General features: G+C 35.8%; 1 protein-coding gene across 1 annotated transcript in view; it reads right to left on the reverse strand.

The window, feature by feature from the left end:
* Positions 1-23,037, reverse strand: part of LOC101548882 (transmembrane protease serine 11E) — a 54,639-nt gene that overhangs the window by 21,668 nt on the left and 9,934 nt on the right. Inside the window, exon 2 of the mRNA XM_004620306.2 lies at positions 1,121-1,245. Coding sequence (XP_004620363.2) covers positions 1,121-1,245 — 125 coding nt within the window. The remainder of the gene's footprint in view (positions 1-1,120; positions 1,246-23,037) is intronic.

The following is a 23,037-nucleotide window of genomic DNA, read 5'->3' on the forward strand; positions in this document are numbered from 1 at the left end:
TCTACATTTAAAAACTGCATATGGGTAAATTCTATACTTCCCCCAAAGTTTTTAAAATAATTTTTCTTTAAACTGTTCAGAAGTGACCCAGTTTGTTTTGGAAATTAATGTTGTAATTGTGTCAGTTAATGAAAGAAAATAACCAATATTCAGATAAGTGTTTCTCTTTACAGAAAGGGAACTTTAGCAAATTTTTAATTAAATTATAATCAAGCAATTATCTTCTGTGGATGCAGGGTCTGGAAGATCAATTATCTAGACACTAAGGGAGATACTAAACTAGTAGGTAATACTGGAGTCAACAAATCAAAATCTGAGGATGAATAAAAGAAAACTTCAGAAGGATTGTTATGCCCTGGGAGAACAATTCTAAGAACCCCCTAGAGACCTTTCTAATAATACAGCACATGAAATATCTAATTGCCACCAAGCAAACTTCTTCATAATTAACCTCAGCACAACCTATCCATTTTAATCACTTGCAATATATCACAACATGAGACTTATAAATAACAGAAACAGGCACTTATTTAACATTATATCACTGTGAAATTGTCCCCCTACAATTCACTAGCTGGTACAGAATTCAGGTTACTTCTCTAAGATCCCTATTAGTTTATTACATTTTACGTGTTTTTGAGTTGTGATTTTGATGAACGGGAACAATTTTAAGTTCAAGATAATGGCACTATGATCTCAAATAACTTACGACGTTAGACTCCTGCAATTTTTCTCTATTTATATTTTAAAAGCTAGGGCTGGAGCAATAGTACATCGGGTAGAGCGTTTGCCTTGCACGCAGCCGACCCAGGTTCGATTCCCAGCATCCCACATGGTCCCCTGAGCACCACCAGGAGTGATTCCTGAGTGCAAAGCCAGGAGTAACCTCTGTGCATCGCCGGTTCTGACCCAAAAAGCAAAAAGATAAAAATAAGCTTGTTAGTAAACACTAAAACTAGAATTCTAGCACAGCAAACCCTCCTTGACTTGTGAGTTCTTGGCATCAGTTATGCAAATAAGTTGCAGTAATAAATAGCAAGTCTGAAGTAAATTGAAGGAGGAACATACGTGAGGAAATATTTAGGGCAAATCACATGACTCCAAGGCAGCGGGTACTTACTGTATCTCACGTAATGAACAATGAGTCCAATGCACACTGCCAGCACAATCAAGGACACGAAAGTAATGAGGCCGACAACCCAGGGCTCCAAGCAAGATCTCTTCCTGGCCCTGACCACAGATGGCCTGGGAAAAGAATCAAATTAATTTCATCACAAAGATATTAGTCCGTATTTAGGGGAGAGCAACTATTTCATGGGAATTGAAGACAATCAATTAGAAGATAGGATCCAGTTTTTGTTTAGATCAGACTCAGGCCACGGCCACTAAAGTCCATCCTGTCTCTAGCTGCCTAACCTTAAGCAATTAATTGGACTATTAGATTCAATTTCCTCATTCATATAATAAAGATGAGAATTATAGAATCTATGAGTAGGATTACTGCACCAAGTAGATCCCTATGTGTAGAGTGTCTGTAATAGTGATTAGTATGTAGAAAAGACAATGTAAATTTCATATACGGCCTACTGATCTGGTTGGGTGTCAGAGCACTCACTTAGGCAGTATATGGGCCACGAAACTACTTAGATCCTATTTCATTCGATCACTGTAGAAGCTTTAAAAGACAAAAAAAGTGTTCTATCATTTTCAGAGATTTTCCTAACTGTACTCTTTTTTGTTTTTTCTGATTATTGCCAAACCTAACTTTGAAACGATACATTAAGAGATAAACAGAGATGTCCTCTACAGAATCTGAGGATTGAGCTTAAATTTGCTTCTAAATTTCAGCAATATTACAGAAAGTTCCTGCATGAGATACTCTCAACTTCTCCCATTTGTTTGTTTTTCAAAACCATACACTGGTAGAATATGTTAGTCTTGTTTTTGTTTGATTTGTAAAGTTGTAGTTCCCTTGCTCAGCAAACCTTAAAAACTTGGAAAAACATAGTCATTCAAGAGATGGGTAGAGAGTTTTAGCATGATATTGTTAAACTTCATGAGTTCTTATTCTCTTAAAAAAAAAAAGTAAGTGGCATATATTCTTATCTCCAGAGTATTGGCTAGAACATGGGAACTGGAAGGAAACTGGAAACGTCGTGAAGGAGCACAGAAACTGAATCAGAATAACATGGTGAGAAGACGACTCCTCGCCATACCAGCTGCGTGACTGGCATATCATTTAAACTCTGAGTAAACTTTCTCCAACTATCAGTAAGGAACAGGATACCCATTTGGTCCAAAGTACATGGTTGCCTATGAGACTCCGAATGAGATCATGATTTTGATAATATTTTGAAAACTGCAAAGCTTATCATATGTAGTTTTTTTTTAAGTTTTGCTTATAGAAACTATAGGGAAAGGGTTTTTTTGGTGACATAGGGCCAAGAAGTGATGATTCTCATTTTGGTCCCTGCTACACCATCATCTCATCCTGGCTCTGCCTTGCTCTGTTTATGGATGCACTGTTGCCGACAGTGTTGTCTACGCGAGTCAATACTGTTATTGCTATGTGATCTCTGCCCCTGCTGAAGGCCCTGAGGTATAGTGGAAGTCTCCAGGGAAGGTCTCCTCCCATTCCAACGCTTTTCTCATGGGGGCAGTAGCCAAGGAAACTTCTTTTTCCTCTCTCCAATCTCTTCACCTCGGGTGCTCCCTTGAGTAGGACCTTATACACCTGTTCCTAGAACAGCAATTGTTGCAATATAAAGATTCCTCTGTGAGATTTTTTAATTCACAAAAGTCCTTGAAACAGACTCTTGAATCTTCACGTCTGAATGCTTGCTATTCACCTGTTGCTGAGGAAAGGAGATGCATCTGGCAGACGTAAGCAAAACTGTGGGGGAGGGAGTGCTTCTAAAATAATGTCAAAACATTGCAGATAAAGAATATGATTTGCAATTGTAGGAATCATGACAGGTATTTATTAAAAGTATGTGATTACTAGCAGAATTGTAAAATATTAGACCTAGTCCACAATAACTTGAGAGTGTAGTTTCAAATTGATGACATGACATTGCATTGATTAACATGCAAAATTTATGTACTTTTACAAAAAAAGGTTGCAGAATAAAATGCATCCTACATTTCTTAAAATAATGAAGCTATCTATGCATGTGGATGTAAAAATAAGTAGACAAAATTCTTAATGAGAAGAGTTGAAATAACAGAAACAAAAGAAACTTCAATTTATTTCATGTCATTTTTGTGTTATCATGTATTTTTTAGAACAAGAAGCTTTCTTGGATTCTCAATTAAGTGAGAGACAGCTGAAGGCTTAAAAGACTGCCTTCCAATTAAAGAGTAATTTTATATATACATATATATGTGTTATTTCATGGAATTCCTTCATTATGATGTGACTTCTTGTCTTTCTTTTGACACGCATCTTTCATAGTTATCTTAGGGATGTTGTTTTTGTGGTTTGAAAGAGTTAAGAGGGGCTGGAGCGATAGCACAGTGGGTATGCCTTGCACGCGTTTGCCTTGCACTCGGCCGACCCGGATTCGATTCCAAGCATCCCATATGATCCCCTGAGCACTGCCAGGAGTAATTCTTGAGTACAGTGCCAGGAGTAATCTCTATACATCGCCAGGTGTGACCCAAAAAATTTTTAAAAAGAAGAAATAAGAGATATAGCATGGAAGAGAAAGAACAAAAACACTGGATACACAACAAAGAAAATATGTTTCTGAGTCTTGTCACTATGTTATTGTCTTGTACCAGAAATTCTATTTTTCTTCATATGTAAAACATGATATCATCCTGGGTCCCTCCTAACCTAATAAATTATGCAGATAACAAAGTATTTGTTTGAATTCACAAGAGGAACATCATTGTAAGAACTATTATTTTAATGATTACGCTTATTAAAAATAAGCTTAATGGCCACATTACTGAGATGGTTGTCACTTGGAACTATCGCTCCTTCCCCATCTCTATTGTATTGCACTTTAGACTGACTCATCCTGTTCCTTAATGACTTCTGAGGAGATACCACACACGCAAAAAGGACAGAATACACATTGTGAAAAAAATAATTGCTCTTTAAGGGTTGAGAAGACAGTGCACCTGTCCAGCCAGAGGTCCATCTCTGGCACCACAGGACCTCCCAAACATCATGTGCTTTAGCTCTGGAGACCCCCAAGTATTGTCAGGTGTACTTTTGCTGGTCCACTGAAGGGTCTCAGTATCCCCAAGTTCTCAGCCTCAGTACTGAACTTCTGGCCAGTTAGGAGAATATTTCTGAAAGTATTGTCATGCCTGCTGAGCATCTAAACAAGCCCCCTCAAAATATTGTTTTGAATCGGAATAATAATTGCTACTTACCTAATGGCTAATTTCAATAAAACATTCCATTTAATAGTCAATTTTTTTGACTTTTTTGTAATTATTATTTTTATTTTACTTGTATTTCCCTCTCGGATTGCACGGTGAGCTACTGAGAGTATCTCACCCGAAAGGCAGAGCCTAGCAAGCTACCCGTGGCATACTTTATATGCCAAAAAACAGTAACAACAAGTCTCACGATGGAGACGTTACTGGTGCCCGCTCGAGCAAATCAATGAGCAACAGGATGACAGTGACAGACAGTCACAGTCACTTGTATTTCAAACGTATTTGTATACACAGAGTATTGCATTAAATGTGCAGATGAAAGTTAGCACAAGTGAATGCATAAAATGGAAATAGTACTGAAATTATATATCATAATTTCTGTCTAGAAAGTTTCTTTTTTCAGGTTGCATTATTTGTTGGGCTGGAGCAATAGCACAGTGACAGGGTGTTCGCCTTGCACATAGCCGACCTGCGTTCGATTCCTCCGCCACTCTCGGAGAGCCCGGCAAGCTACAGAGAGTATTGCGCCCACATGGCAGAGCCTGGCAAGCTACCCATGGCGTATTCGATATGCCAAAAACAGTAACAATAAGTCTCACAATGAGAGAAGTTACTGGTGCCCACTCGAGCAAATCAATGAGCAATGGGATTACAGTGACAGTGACAGTGACATTATTTGTTAACTTTCTAGGAGCCAATTCATAAACAACACTAAGGAAAACTGAGCTGAAGAGATAGTACAAGGGTAGTTGCACTATCTCATTTGCCTACATGCAGTCGACCTTGCTTCCATCCCCAGATCTCCATCTGGGTCTGATCCCTGAGCACAGAGCAAGGAATAAGCCCTGAATTCTACCAGGTGGAACTTAGGTTCCCTCCACAAAAGAACCTAAGCAAAATAAAACAAGTTAATCCTGCTCAAATACATTCTTTATGATACTTACGAGATTACAATCTGAGAGTTGTTCCACAGTAATACACTTCTTTAATGTTGTCATACAAAGAAGAATATGACGGCTGGGAAGATAGTTTAACAGGACTGGGAGTCTCTGTCCTGAATACATAGGTCCCCTAGTTCAAACCTTGTTACTAGTAGCATTGCCTTCTTAGCATTGTTGGGTATAAACTAGCATGGCCAGCAAGGTCCACCCAACAAAGAAAAGAACAAGTGGATTTTTACAAGAGAATACTATGCAATAAACTACATTATTTGCATTATTCTTGACATAGCAACAAAAAATTAGTTTTACAATGCTCTTTAATGGTGAAAAATAATGTCAATTTCAATTTAACAATAGCAACTTGATGGGAGAGAAACCGAAGTGAAATCATTCAGATACCAAGCTCTGTGATAATTTAAAAAGTAATAATAATATTTTCCTAATTATTATTTAAATTATTTTATAGGACATTTTTGCATTATGAATTATGTAAACATCAAAATGAAAAGCATAATATTGAATGTTTTAAGAAACATCATATTACTTTGTACAGTAGTAACATCTTAATAAGTATTATGAATTAAAGAAAATCTACTCAAACAAAATGCAAACTAAATATTTCTATATTTATCCAGACATAAAACTCAAGTAATAATATCTTTCCTTTCAAAGGGAAGTTGTAAAGATCATCAGACTTTGTGAACTTTATGGTATGGGTTCAATTATAAGGAAAGCTTGTATTTTATATATATAACAAATATCCATTATGTTATCTGGATGTTTTTATTAGCTACAAATTATATATAGAGGAAACTATACGCTGAGACTTAGCTTGACATTTTACCTGTCTGCTAGAAATTTGCAGTCACAGTTACATGGGATTCAAATTTTAAATCTATTTTTAAATAACTGGATGTGGATTTATAGACTCATAAATTAAGCTACTAAGCCTTTCATTCAACTAAAATATTTGCTTTTTTTTCTTTAACTCTTTATGGTTCAAGATAATAAACTAGCAAAACCTGAGTAAGGAAGCTTAAGGACAGTAGCTTCCCACAGAAATGCAGAGGAGGAAAGTCGTTGCAGCTAGCTGTGGAGAACTGTAAACACCTAGAAATTTGGAAGAAAAATAAGAATTAATAGAAAGTGTGTGAGTGTGCCATGGGTGATGCGTCAGAAGATAACATTTGAAGCTGCTATTATATAGGACATTATATATATTTATTTATATATAATTTATATTATTTATTTATATTATATATAAATTATATAGGACTGGAGTGATAGCACAGCAGGTAGGGCATTTGCCTTGCACAAGGTCAACCAGGGTTCGATTCCTCCATCCCTCTCCAAGAGCCCGGCAAGCTACCGAGGGTATCCCGCCTGCATGGCAGAGCCTGACAAGCTACTCGTGGCATATTTGATATGCCAAAAACAGTAACAACAAGTCTTACAATGGAGATGTTACTGGTGCCCGCTCAAGCAAATCGATGAACAACGGGACGACAATACTACGGCAGTGCTGTTATATAGGACAGATTTTCAGAAACTTTTTACAATGCATTTTGTCTTCCAATAAGATCTTTCTTGTGACTTTGTGCCTCTTGTGAAAGTTGTTGTAATGTACTGAATACAATTTCAAGCTTGAATTTAGAAGATCAGTGAGCAGGGCTTTTGCGCAGTATTTTGATTTAAGGACAAAATCCTTTCATCTAAGTCCTCAGTTGCTCAGAAGAAAATTTTTGTTCGTTTGATTTTGTTTTGTGGCAGGTGACAGGCACACCCAGTTGTGCTCCAGGCTAATTCCTGGCTCTGCACTTAAAGATGCTCCATTGGCTTCAGGGGACCTATGGTGTGCAGGGGATTGAACCTAGGTCAGCCATGTGCAAGGCAAGCACCGTACCCACTGAACTATCTTTCCAGCTGCCTCAAATGAGAATTCTAAAATTATATTTGATATCACATAAGTAATTGAAACTCCCAGACTCCAGTTTATATGATGTTGAACATGCTCTCATTTTCCATATTTGTGAAAAAACATGGGAACTTTTTAACTGATGTTTTCCTTGGTTTAAAAAGAAAACGATGGAGATTTCAGTTGATCCCATTGATCTGTGCTATCTATCAAAGCTATTGTTTCATGTCTCAAAATAATCTGTAAATAGTCAGCATTATCATAATTAAGATTTGGTACTTATGAAAATATCAACTGTAAAAGAAATTTTCTAATATTTCATTTTTTTCTGATCACCACATACTAGAAAGTTTGGAATGGTTTCATAGACTAAAAATGAATTGGAATAATCCAGTCTCATACACTTAAAGAAATAATACAGTGTCTTTGCTTCTTGAATTTTAAGTCATTTTTTAAATTTCAAGACCCATAAAATTGGATTTTATGTTATCCACTGAGGAAAAAAAATGAGATGTGCCAGTTGCAACATATGCTAAAACCCTGTGGGGTCATCCAAGATGCTATTTCCTGCCATGCACTGTAAACTATACAAACCAAGAATCCTTCGGATATTTTGGAAACTCTCAAATAGTAATAAAACCCTTTATTAATTACACATTAAAAACATAAGGAAAGTGTATGTACTTTATTAATTTATGTATTAGTCTTCCAAGAGTGATATTTCTTAGTTAGTGAATTTCTTGCCACATTTGCTAACTTGTAACTTTTGAAAACACTGAGTCTTAACTTTTGGATAAGACACAAACAAAAGCTGAAGTTAATTACAATGTGCTCACTTTAATTTTATTTATTCTAATATAGTGTCATGGTAAGAATAACAGTGAATTATACCATGATTCATATTGAAATTGGTGGAATTTTCTGTGCAAATAAATTCTGCACATTTTTAGAATATTGTTTTATCTAAAAGACCAAATGTTTTAAATTACAGTGACCATGACTTTAATTCATATCTTCATGCTACGGACTGCCAAACCTTATCTGCTACTTATCTCACTTGTCTGAACATCAGACCTTATACTCATCAGCGCCAGAGCAATAGCACAGCTGGTAAGGCAGCCTTGCACGGGGCTGACCCAGGTTTGATCCCCAGTATCCCATTGGGTCCTTGGAGCACCACCAAGAGTAACTCCTGAACATTGCCAGGTGTGATTCCCTCCCTCTTAAATAAAAAAATCATATATCCAATTTCAATTGTTGTTCATCCAGGGATGTATACTTTCGTCATTCAGATGTAATATGTGTATAGCAGAGACTTATAGGTGCCCATTCCAAAATCTTATTCCTGAGGGATGGAGAAACAATTCAAGTCTAAATACATGCTTTGAGGCCCAGGTTCAATGCCTAGTGCCACATGATTTCAAGTGTGAGCACCTCCCCAAGCACAGAGCCAGGAGTAGCCTCCCGCTCCCAGCATCACAGAGTGTGGCCCCAAAACAACACCAGCACATCATTCGTTTGGGTCGGTATATGGTCTCCTAGATGACAGAAAGATCTACACCGTAGAAGTTATCATAAGCTTAGAATTCCGGTATGTGATTTCATAGCATGAACGCACATGTGCTAGTTGGATCCCAAGCAACCATACTAGCCATGTGAAGCTCCCTGTGAACACTTACTTGTCAGCCTTTATACTAATTTGTTTTGCATTGAAGTTCCACTTTATGTAAGCGACTGTTACCTTAAATGTATCTATTACTTACAGCTAAGGCTGACACTATATAAGTGTGGGGGTGAGGATAAAGCACAGGCATCAGGGTCATATGTGTTACCAGGTATCACCCTGGAGACCCCAGTCTACATAGGTGTCAACCTGGTACTGCTTGGCCTGGTGGGGCCTGAGAAACACCATCATCCCGGGGCCTAGAATTGAACCCTCAAATCTGGTTGACCAAATATTTTGAGAAGGAGCCTGGACCCCAGGTATAACTTGGAACGTCTCTACACACACACACACACACACACACACACACAACAGTAGGATATTCTAAGCCTATTAATTGCAATTGTGGTAAGCTGTCATCTTCATAAAATCATTCTTTGGGAAAGGGGGCATCAAAAGCATATTTACTAATTAGCATATAATTTCTGTATCAGGGAAGTTTGCTAAAATGCTTTTACTTAAGAGTCTCTGGCAGCATGATTTTGATATACAAGTGACATAACACTAGTAAATCAACAAGTTTTCATTGATGATCTTGTAACATGCTCTTGTTGCTCTGTGACTATAAGCAAATGACTTGTAAGTTATTGCTCAAAGGAGGAAAATCTGTGCTTCGGCATCAAACTTGATTTAGTCCAATATTTGACTAGCTGAGTGACTCTAAGCAAGATACTCATTCTCTCTAAGTCAACATTCCCCACCAAAAATTGGAAATAAAGATGGGTCTTAACTAAAGTTCTTCTAAGGGTTAAATGAAGTGACACTTATAAAGGAATTTGCACCATGTATAATAAATACTCAACAAAATTTTATTATTGACATGACAGTGATACAGTGATATCATTCTACCCTTTTCCCTTATTTAATAATAATAATACATTAGCTTTCAAATGGGGTTGAAAAGTCCTTGGGCTGAAGAGATAGTTTAATAAGCTGGGCATGTGTTTTGAGTACAGAGGACCCTTATGTTATCACTGATATCACATGATGCAGTGAGTACTTTAATCACAGAGCCAGAAATAACCCTTGCACACTGCCTGATATGGCAGAAAAACTAGAAAGAAAAGAAAAATTCTTTGAGTTGTCTCAAGTGTGTCTGAGAGGATAAGTAGATAGAACAGGTAAAACTCCCAAATTTTGCACCCACTGCAGCCATAACAACTCTATCCAATACAATAGGTGGTCTTAACCAGACTTTATGTGTAAACGGAATTCAACTGCTAAAGAAAATGTGGAAAACTACTCATCTTTGTTTTATTTCACCTTATTTTTTTTCACATTTTAGCACCATGATTTACAATCCCATTAATGAATGACTTCAACACTCACCCTGCGCTAGAAAATATTCATCTTTGAAACCCATCTAGCTCTAAAAATCTATTCAAAGTCAATACTCATGACAGAATATCTATGGATTTAGAATTCAGTTTATGAAGTTTAAATCCAACATTGCTGTTGAATTCTTAAGCGCTTAATTACAGTTTGACTATATCCTTTAAATAGAAACATTGGTTGAAATATTTTAATGCATAATTTATTTCCTTTAGTACTTTCTCGAAAGGAACATTGAAACTCTATGCTAACATTTTGAGAACCAAGGAAAGTTACATTTGCTTACTCAGAGGAACACTTATGGTTCGCCAGATCATGGCACTGGGGAAACAACGGAGTGTATTAACACCAGAAACCAAGTTCTAACTCCAGTTCTACCAATAAGTTACCAAAACTTGCAAGTCTTCCCAGTTGCTAGTTTTTCTGTTTATAAAGTGATGGTAATATTACCTGCCTCACAAGGTTGTTTGATAGGTATCAATACAGTATCATAAGCAAACATGTTGGACAATCATGTTTATATCACATACATGTTACATCTATAGAATATTATACATATCCCTAACATATTTACCCTCTTTTAAATTTTTGAAATATGACCAGATAAATTTGTAATGTACAATAACAAATTTTAAAGGCATTTATTTATATAAAACTCTAGATTTATTTTAAAATACTTAAAATACAATAACAATAATATATCCTGGGTCATGTAGTTACCTGTATTAACTTAACTTTTCTACTTGGCAATATTGGATTGAGTGTCCAGGTAGAGTAGGATGACAGGATGACTAATTTTATCTCTAATTTTGACTGACTCATCCATTCCCATAGCCACAGGCAAATGACCTAATCTTTGAAGACTGTGCTCCCTCTTTAATGGAATGTAGACAGAAGTACTTCCTATGTACTGGCCTGGAAGTTCTATTTAGAAACTTTCTATTGAACAATCAATTTTTCCTAGTACATATGTATATATTATAATATGTTATATATTATAACGTTATTAGACTGTCAAAGCACTATAGCAATAGAATCACCTAGGCAGTAGTGAAGGGAGAAAGTACCTACCACAGATGCAGGGGGGAGAGATTTTAGAGGGGGAGAAACAGGGACATTGGTGGAGGGTAGGGGACACTTGTGAAAAAATTGGTGTTGGAACATTATACACCTGAAACTCAATCATGAGATTCTTTGTAACTCGTGGTAATTTAATAATAATATTTGGATGTGTGCATGCATGTGTGTATATATATAATATATATTATATTTTATATATATAAATATATATCAGAGTGACAGTGTGAGAGTAGAATAGCACTACTATTAAGATCATAGATTTAGAGTCATAGATCTGGTTAATTCCCTGTTCTGTCACTTATTACCCCTGGGAAAATAATGTTACCTGTTGAAACTTTAGTTTCCTCATTTGTTAAATGACTAGAATAATACAGTCACATGTTGTTTTAGAGATTTTAGATTAAATATGCATAATGTTTTAAGATGTAGTTGACATCTAATACTATGAAACAAATGGTATAAATTATTATTTAGTTCTGCAATGACTCATATTTCAACTATAAGCAAAGTCTTAAATCCTTCTAGATCTGCATTTCTGCTTTAAAAAAAATCACCTGATATCCTCATATAAAAGCTTTCAAGATAAAATTTAGTGTTTGTGGTACTTTGCACTCCCCTAATATTAATTCTATCACCTTAAAATTACTATTTTAAAAATTTCAGAAATTGCCCAAAGTTTCATGTATGTTCCTAGGATAGGTTAAACCCGCAGGTTCTGACATGAATTGGTGTCTCTGTAGCCCATTTTTCTTTCTCATCACTTTAAAACTTTTATTCCAGATGCTAAAGAGATAGTACAGGGGTTAAGGTACTAGCTTCACATGTGTCAATCCCAGTTCAATCCCCAGCACAACTATGATCCCTTAAGCACAACCAGGAGTGATCTGGAAGCAACAGAGCCAGTTGTGAGTCCTGGGCAGAGCTGGTTCTTACTTTGCTAAAGGACAGTAATAATAACTTCCCCCCCCCCATCCACTCATTTCAACCCTGTTAAATTATGCATAAAACTGTAAGAGCATTTTCACACTTTTGATTCACTTTAACCAATAATAATATATCCAAAAAGATGTTTTAAGAATTCTTTGGTGCTAATCCTCTAAACCCTTACCCTTACTAAGTTAAGAAACACAGTCAGAGAAGCATTTCACTGGAATGTCTCAGTGATTGCTCTACTCCCCCTATTTCCAAGCTCCAAAGGTATAAGGTATACTTGTAAAGCCCAGTACTTTTTTCACTGTTCATATATATTGCCTTTATATGGAAGCAATGACATTATTTTGGATGAAAGAAATCAGCAATTAAGGATTAGCTAAGGTCAATTAGAGAGCTATGGTTAATACAAACTGATTAATTCAATCTATGAAATGCTGCACTAAGATGAACTTGATTTTTACACCATAACAAAGGCTGTAATCCTTTAATAGAAAACAATGATGACATCACTGAGGTACTATATTCTCTGTCACTGATCATTTTGCAGATAGTGTGGGAAAAGTTAGGTCACATTCTTATCACATTCTTATCTTGCTTACTAAGAAAATTAAGTAAAGGCAGTCTGTGAATTTTAATTATTTTTAAAAGCTGTTAATAAAAAGCTGTAAAATGTTATACTACCGCACTTTATTTCAGCATACATCTGCATTGTTTTATGTTAAGCTATTATTTGTTGGTCTATATAGTGTATAGAAATATATGCCTATACATAAATATACATTTTCTGTGTGGACATACGCATATATATGCATGTTTTCAATTTCTCTGTTAGAATTCAAACATTTGAAAGACTCTTATTTTAGCATTACACATGAAGACAGTGTGTTAAAATATCGAGAGCATAGAATTTGGAGCCAAATAGGCTACAGTCATTTGAGATTCAACAACTGCAAAATCTAGACAAGGTGAGTTGCAGTTATTTTGCCTTTCAAAGAAGGAAGAATAATAGATACTTCCCAAATTATTGTGAAATTAGAAGTAGGCCTTTACAAAATGTACTCTCTGCAAAATGTATTTAACCAATAGTTTTCTTTCATGCATGCTAAAAATTGTCGCACAGGGCCAGGATGATAGTATAGCAAGTAGAGTGCTTGCCTTGCATGCAGTGCAACCAGGATTGATTCTAGGCACCCCTTATGAACCCCTGAGCACAGCCAGAAGTGATCCCTGAGTGCAGAGCCAGGAATAATCCCATAGTATCACAGCTATGATCCAGAGACAAACAAACAAGCAAAGAAAACAGCAAAAGTTGTCGCATAAACCTAGACTGGTATCTGAGCTGAAGGAGTGAGGCCCAGTGTTAAATTCTTAAACATGGACATAAATCTCAGCAAAATAGCCCTCAGCTCACTATTTATTGATTAGTTTCAGGGAACAAAATTGCTAAATTTGCTCCTTGGTACTCTCCCTGTCAACCAACATATTTTAATGTCAAAATAAGAACACCTCCCTAAGTCAAACCACTCAGTCAGTATCCTCCCTTCAGTTTCCAGAACCTTCTGAAACTTTCCTGTCCTTCTTAATCATCCCTGTGTTGCATAAATGAGGACTCTTTACCCTCAGAGGGACTGTGACTATGGAGAAAACACCTTCCATTAGGAGACAATTATGCCAACTTAAGTAAAACAATGAGCTACCTCTTCTAAAATCTGGCCTATTTTATTTTCACTTTAATTTCTTTTATAAGTTCCTTTCTTTTTTATGACTTTGCACTCTATGGTTGATCTTAAATTTTAATATGAATAGGAATTGCTTTATGTAACTTTTAACAATATAATTCTCAGTCCTCAACCAGAGATTCATGAGTTCTGTGATGAAATCTGTACTTTTCTATTATCAGTAAGAATTCATTTGAATCTAATACAGAGTCCCTGAGCCACAGATTTAAAGAGTTCTTACTCTAATGAGTACGAAATTTAAATTTCCGTTTTTGTTTCATTTGCATATTTTTCATTTGCATATCTCCTTTATCCAAATATGTGTAGATACTAATATCTATAAGTCCAGTCTGCTTGCTTATAATTCTTTCCAATGGTTGTTGAACATAATTAGCAAGTATCCCCATCACCAACAAAACTATTTAATAAATATCTTTCCAAATTTCTGCCCTATAAACTTTTCCCTGATAGTTTCATTTATCTTTATTTTTGTGTATGTGTTTGTAAAACTTGAGCATTGATCTTTCATCACTCAAAGAAAAGTACAAAGAAGAAAAGCTTAGGGGAAATGACAATTTAAGAAAAATGTTTCTCTAGTCCTAATTACTTCCTACCCTTAAATTCTTTAAAAAAAAAATGGTTCTTGCTAAGAACAGATGAAGAAAATTTTTAAAGAGAAAGGAATATGCTATTTTATAAAAGTTTGCATCTGTTTCTTATGTGCCTTCCCAATTATGAAAACAATCTACATCTATCCCAGTATTTCAATTGCACCTCTTTCTTCAAAGCATTCATGTTCACGCACTTACACTGACAAGTATATACATTTTTAAATATCATCTAGACCCACTCACATATAGATACATTACACATTTACATAATTTTCAGATCAGGAAGTATTACTTATTTATTTCCTTGAGAAGTAACTCATTCCATTCATTTTGAAGCAAGACGGAAAAAACTACATCTTTTCCCTCAAATTAGAGATCATAAACATAAAAATTCTCTCCAATTACCCACAATTTCCTGTATAAATCTTCCAGGCTTACTTAGATCTAATGTAGAAAAAGTCTGGAATCTAGTAGCTAAAACTGGATATCTATCTAAAAGCACTGTTTCCTACAGAAATAGTTTTTCTTTTTTTCACATTCTTGAAGAGCAGAGGGCTCTCGAGCAGTGCTCAGGGCTGGAAACTGGGGTGGGCATTCCCAGTGATTGTCGCCAACCAGACTGGCAGTTCAATGTGAAAATCAGATGATGTGGTGCCATTCAGGTCCTTGGTGCCGGGGACCACTACAGACATTTGGGCACTGCTTAGGAGGCTCCAGGACCACACTTGGATCTCACCAGGGCTAGTGGATGCAGGCTGTGCTCTCTAACCCTTGTACTATTTCTCTGGCCTCTATAGTAGTACTCAAAAATTTCAAAAGTTAGGATGCAGAAAACATCATGGGTTGTAAAAAAAATTCTTGTAAAAGTTGGGAGTCTTTAGAAATCTGACTAAATTTTTAGTATTTGCTAAAACTGAGGTGCTCCATAGACATGAAGACTGTTAAATGTCTCATAACAAAAGTGTAGAGTTTTTGGGACCTAAGAGATAGTACAGTGGGCGGGGCACTTGCCTTGCATGCTGCTGACCTAGGACGTTGGATCCCGGGCACCCAAAATGATCCCCAGAGCACTGCCAGGATGATTCCTGAGTGTAGAGCCAAGAGCCTGAGCACTACCATGTGGGGTTCTCTCCCCCCAAAAAATCAAAAAGCAGACATGAAATAATATTCAATTCCATTAATCATAATATAGAATTTTAATCTAAATATAAAATTGTTCCAGAATACAAATTTGCACACTGAATCTTATTGCTATTTAGCTTCTAAATTTGAAAGAAAACATGAAAATAATTGCAAATTAACTGTTAGAAGAACTAATTGAAATCAAAAACATTATTAGACATGGTAAAAATACAACTGAAATATTTCATCCTATTATCTTCTTAAAGCTTTCCTTATTTAAAATGCCTATGATTCTTTTATTTTATTTTATAAATTTGTTCACAATAATTCATTACATTCAATATTCCAACACCAGTCCAACCACCATAAGATACTTATGATTTTTAACTTAAACTATTTGTTTACAGAAATAAGTGTAAGTTTGATCTGTGCAACTCTAACTTTCTTTTTGTCTCATGTATGACTTTGAAAAAAATCAGTTTTTCTCAATTAAGCAAAGCTTACACTAAACATTTTCTTTCTAGTTGTCTAAAAATAATACAAAAAAAACCCACATAAACTGAAATACACCTGCCAAACATCACCTATCCTTACCTTTCATTAAACTCTTCTGAAACTGAAACATTTTAAGTTTAGACTTAAGATGGTAGGGAATATCAGTATAGCTAGAATAGCTGAGTTTTATCATATAGTTTGATGTTAAATATCAAAAATATTCTTCTACACCAAGCAGGTAATAAATTAGAGATCTGTACATTTCTTAACATGGCCTACATGACTTTTAAAGACTAGCTAACTTAAGAGAAAATGTAGAGAACTCACCGATACATTGCTGACTTACAAGGGAGAGTCCTGTAGAGAGCGAGGTCCACAGTCAAGTGTGTGCACACGGGCTCTATCAGAAACTTTGTGGGTTGGATTGAGGTGAAGAAAGAAGTCACTGAGTGATGAGCTAAATAGAACCAGTTGGACAAGTCTTGACTAGTGTGCTAGGACTGTTTGTATGACTCCTAAGACTGAGTCAAGTTTTATAGGGAACATAAGAACATAAATTATTTATAAGCACTTTCTAGGAGTAAGAACTATAAAATATATTGTCTTAAGATAATAGTACTGTATAAGTATTAACATAAATCAAAATATTCATAAAAGTTGGATAATAAGCACAGAAAAAAAAATAGGAATTATCTTGCTTGGCCTCATGGTTTCCAGTAAAGAAACTGAGGTTTAATTAAGTTAAATGACTTGATCAAAATAATGTGGTTAAGGAACCACCCAACATTTCAAGACAAACATCTATAGTTTTTAAATTGGTTACATGCTTTCACTCTACTGTTTATATGAAATGACAAATTTTCTTGAATTGACACTAAGCTATAAAAGACATAGTAGAAATTAGAAAAAAAAATGAGTATCTTAGGGTTGTGTGTGACATAATTCTTGTAGAAAAAGTCAAATAATTCACAAAAACTCACCCCTAATTTGTGTGTGTTCATGTGCGCACGTGCACGTGCACACGCACAGATATTAATGAGTCTAACCAGCCAACTGAATCCTTATTTTTGAAAAGTAAATAATCTGCTTAACAATGTGTGTTCACACATATGTATGCCAACATCTACCTGTTTTTGTAGGCATAATCTTTAAATTGCTTTCCTTAATCCTCATAAACTAGACTAGGTGTTTTTCTTACATGCTTCCATGATATCACAACACTTATTGCATTGTATTGGCATTGGTTGGGGATTGCCAACATTCAAACCCAGAGCCTTATACAGCCAAAATATATACTGTACCATCAAGTTATATTCTTAATCCCTAGAATCCTCTGTTTACTTGTACTTCAACTCCTTTAGTGAATTCTCTCTCTCTGTCTCTCTCTCTCTGTCTCTCTCTCTTTGGCTTTTTGGGTCACACCCAGCAATGCTCAGGAGTTACTCCTGGCTCTACACTCAGGAATTACTCCTTGCGTTGCTCAGGGGACCATATAGGATGCCAGGGATCAAACCCGGGTCAGCCATGTGCAAGGCAAATGCCCTCCCCACTGTACTATCACTCCAACCCTCCTTTAGTGAATTCTTAATCAACAGTAACCCCATTCCTAACACACATATATTTCATATGTGAAAATGTGTAAAGGAATATTAGAGAGAAGGGATTTGTGTGACCTGTTTTAAAAACCACCATAAGAATAGCAAATAAATACAGTTTAACGCTAGATTTTCTGGCTAAATACTACTAATTTTGTGTCATGGACAAAATGCTACTATTCCATCCATGACATGTCTAAACAATTTAGATGTTAGGGTCATAGTGAAATTTGGGGTTAAACTACCAGGGTGGCAAAAGAGAGGTTAATTGTTGCATCTCCAAAATGGCTCAAATTTTTGCATCTCTTTGAAGTTTTTTCATTGAATGGTGCTACGTAGCTTTTCTTTTCAATTATGTACAACATCACTGTATCACTATAACTGTCATCCTGTTGCTCATCGATTTGCTTGAGCGGGCACCAGTAACGTCTCCATTATGAGACTTGTTGTTACTGTTTTTCACATATCAAATACGCCATGGGTAGTTTGCCAGGCTCTGCCGTCCGGGCGGGATATATTCTTGGTAGCTTGCCGGACTCTCCGAGAGGGATGGAGGAATCAAACCCAGGTCGGCCCCATGCAAGGCAAATACTTTACCCACTGTGCTATCAGTCCAGCCCATGTACAACATACAAAGTCCTAATTTCTAGGGAGTAAGGTGTTTGCTTTGCACGCAGCTGATTCAGGTTGAATCCCCAGCATCCCATATGGTCCCCTGAGCTTAGGAGTGATTCCTGAGTTCAGAGTCAGGAGTAACCCCTGAGCATTGCTGGGTATGGTTCAAAACAAATAAATAAAAACAGCCCTAATCTGAATACATTAATAAATTAAGTTATGCTCCCTAATTACAGTAAGAATTTATGCTTTTTGAGTTTTTTTACAAGCATGTTATATCATGTCTAGTGATTGAAAATATCTTTTATAAATTTGAAAAAGTATTTGGTTACTCTGGCCCAACTCCGAATTGAATGTTACCTCTGACTTTTATACTTTTTCTTTCTGCTTCCTATAATTTTATTTTCATTGATTTCCCCAGCACTCGGTTTCATATTTCAAGTCTATGTTCAAATATTATCTCCTGAAGAGAGGCCAGGTTTCCATCAAAACCAGTTTGCCACACTAAATTGCTCAATTCTGTTCTTGTTTGCTTTAATTTTCTTCAAAACAGTTAATACTTAAATTATTTACATATTTGTTTTTTGTCATTTTTTCCATTAGAATAAAAATAACTTAAGACTAAGATCCTTTTTATACTTATATGCACTCAAAATTACTGGTTTTTTCTTGATTTTTTTTTTTACCACACATGGAAGTGGTCAGGGGCTACTCCTGACTCTGTACTCAGGGGACACTTATGACGGTGCTTGGGATTTTATGCTGGATATCAAAGCAGGATCAGTCACATACACGGCAAATATTTTAACCTCGGTACCATCTCTCCAGCCTTCCCAAAATACTTACTACATGAATTAATAATTCATTGACTAATTCTTTGTGTTCAATTATTTTGTGTCATGGTAGAAAGCTACTATGTAACTAGATTGCAGGTCCCCTCTCAAGTGAAAATGGATAACTTGTGGAATGTTTGCACATGCCATATCCTCTTATAAATTTTTGACATATATTTTATTTATTTATTCTTTATAACAAGTTTGTAAAGTATGTACTATATTATCTCCACATTCCATATACATTAAAGTAAATTCTAAGAATGTTTACAATTTTTATAAAGTTTCATTTTATTATGGTAAGAATACAGCATGATATCTAACCACTTAATGGATTTTTTAATATCTGATCATTTTTGACTATAAGTACAAATGTGCAGGAGATGCCAGGGACATTCATCTTGCTTAACTGAAGCTCTATTTCATGATTATTATGATTATTTCCCCTCTGCTCAGTTTCTAGAAATCACCTTTCTCTTTCATTCTGTAAATTTGACTAATTTAGATACTGCACATAACCGTAATAAAGCAGTGTTTGTCTTTCCATGCTGGCTCATCTCCCTTGGCATAGTAGCCTAAAATTTCGTTTACTTTATCACCTGGTACAGAATTTCTTCCACTGAATCAATGTGTTCATCTCATCTATATACTACCTTTTCTTTGATAACCTCTCAATAGACATTGTTATTTCCGTATCTTGGTGATTATACGCAAAGTTTCAATTAATATGGGAGAGCAGATATTTCTTTAAGAAAATACTGATTTTAAATGTTCTAGATAAATACTCAGAAGCAGGACTGCTGAATCATATGGTATTTGAATTTTTGTTTTTAAGAACCACTATGCCATTTTGAATAGTAACTAAACCATTTTGCAATCCCATCAACAATAAATTTTCCATAGCATTTCCATAGCATATGCTATGGAAATGCTATGGAAAATTTATTATATATATACCATATATATACATGGTATTCTCATACCATATATATGTGTGTTTGTGCATGTGTATATACATGTATTGTACAATAATCATCTTACAGGTGTAAGGTGCTCTCTCATTGTGGATTTTTTTCATGGGTGAGACCATACCAGCTGTGCCCATAGGCTCTTCCTGGTTCTGTGCTCAGGAATGACAGAGCTCATGGTACCATATGTGATGCCTGGGATTCAGGCCTGGGCCCTCAGGATGCAAGACAAGCTAACCTAATTACTCTAATAATTTTTCTGGAACCTCATTCAGGTTTTGGTAAAGTCCTGATAATTATTGACATTCAACTCTTTAAAATATACTTGTTCATCATTTCCATTCATTCTTCATAGAAATATCTATTCAAGTCCTTAGCCCATTTTTTACTGCTATCAGTTTTCTTTTTCCCTTTTCTCTGTTCACTTGTGAATGTTTCTATTTATTCACTAGTGTTAGTGTACTAAGTTTAATATGTTCACTAGTATAAATAGTTATATAATACAGTGGAATATATAATTTATAAATGCATTCTATAATAAAGATTTATTATATATGCTAAACATAATGAAGTTAAAATATGTATAACAAATTTATATTTAATAGGTAATATTATAAGTTTTTTTCATTTTTGTGACATTGCACTGAATGTTTCAGGCATACATCATTATAAATAAATATATACATACTATACAAAGTTCCTAAATGAAATTTTTATTGTAGCTATTTTAAATTACTCTTTATCAGATAAATGAGTGCAGTTATTTCCCCCATGCCATGGATTACCTTTCAGCTCTATTAATGTTTTCTTTACTGTGAAGAACTTTTTAATTTAAATAATCTAAGCTATTTTTCTGTTGTCAGTTCATATATTGCAAATCTCACACACACGCAGCGGGTAGGGCGTTTGCCTTGCACGAGGCCGACCCAGGTTTGATTCCTCTGTCCCTCTCAGAAAGCCCAGCAAGCTACTGAGAGTATCCCGCCTGCAATGGCAGAGCCTGGCAAGCTACCCATGGCATATTCTATATTCCAAAAACAGTAACAAGTCTCATAATGGAGATGTTACTGGTGCCCGCTTGAGCAAATCGATGAGCAATGGGATGACAGTGATACAGTGTGATACTGTGATTCAATATCAAGTCACCTTACAGCATTTTATGAGTGATATACCTCAAAAGAAAAAGAAAATAATTCCAAAATTTGAAAAGAAAAATGCCTAAACAGAAAATAGCATTTTGCTGAAATAGTTAGATTTCAGGATATGCACCAGTAAAAGAACTTTGGAAGAACAGGTGCCAGTCTTCTTTCATCTGTTTTCTCATTTGGCACCATTACTCAGCTCTGATTAGCTGTGTATGTGCAGCCTAACCCTCTATCTCCACCTTGCAGGAGTTAGCAATGAATGGGTGTGCCTATTTCTGAATTACTCAATTGGAAATGCATCTCAGATCATCTTCCTATAAATCAAAATGATGTCAGCACAAATGCCAACATTACCACCATAATCCCTTTCCCTCTAAATTTTCAAAATATTGAAAGAGTATAATCTTTTAATAAATTAGTAACAATAATCAGTTATTTTATAACAGTATAAAATAAAATTTAATTTTAATTCATTTCATAAACATTTGAAATGAGCTGGAGCGATAGCACAGTGGGTAGGTGTTTGACTTGCTGGCAGCCGACCCGGGTTCGATTCCTCCGCCCCTCTCAGAGAGCCTGGCAAGCTACCAAGAGTAGCTCACCCACGCGGCAAAGCCTGGCAAGATACCCATGACATATTCAATATGCCAAAAACAGTAACAAGTCTCACAATGGAGACGTTTCTGGTGCCCGCTCAGGCAAATCGGTGAACAACAGGGTGACAGTGATCTATATACTTATGAGCCAGACAGAGTTCTGTAAGAGGGTAATGTCACTAACTATTCTTTGGGAACCAAAGAACTAAGCAGGCAAATGCAGATGTTCAAAATGATCTGGAAATAAAAGAAGAGGGACCTGAGGGGCTGGAGTGATTGCACAGCAGGTAGGGTGTTTGCCTTGCACACGGCCAACCTGGGTTCGATTCCCAGCATCCCATATGGTCCCCTGAGCACCGCCAGGAGTAATTCCTGAGTGCAGAGCCAGGAGTAACTCCTGAGCATCACTGGGTGTGACCCAAAAAGAAGAAATAAAAGAAGAGAGAGAGTGGAGCAAGTGATATTCTTTAAAAGATGTTTTACAAAGGCAAAGGATTCATAACTGAGTACAATTTCACCATATTAACAAAAATGCTTATTTCTATGAGCAAATATATAACCAGTACTTATAAATAAAATACACACTACACTTGTAGGATATTAACCAAATAAAAGAGTTCAGTCTAAAAGTAAAGCAGATTTTGTTGTTCTTTTTTTTTGACACACACTCAAAGCAATCAAATTCTTTGTGCTAATAGCTACCAGACAGAGCAATGTAATAAGCAAGGCTGGAAACCAGTTCCCATAATGTGTGCAACCATTCTATGTGGTTGAAGTAGAATCACTTTTCATTCAATATACGAAATCACCCTAAACCACTCTCCCTTGTCTGTCTTCTGAATATACTGCATCACATGCTTGGAAACTTATGAGCGTCTGCCCTGTGCTCCGTAGGAGACAGCACTTAGTCTAAAATAGCACTCATTAGCCCATTTTGTAATTGTCTCTAAATTCGCTCGTTGCCCTATGACTGTGTATGCTCCTTAAGCACATGGTTTATATACTCCCTTTTAATCACAG

The sequence above is a fragment of the Sorex araneus genome, chromosome 5 (assembly GCF_027595985.1).
Source record: "Sorex araneus isolate mSorAra2 chromosome 5, mSorAra2.pri, whole genome shotgun sequence".
Classification (NCBI taxonomy): Eukaryota; Metazoa; Chordata; class Mammalia; order Eulipotyphla; family Soricidae; genus Sorex; species Sorex araneus.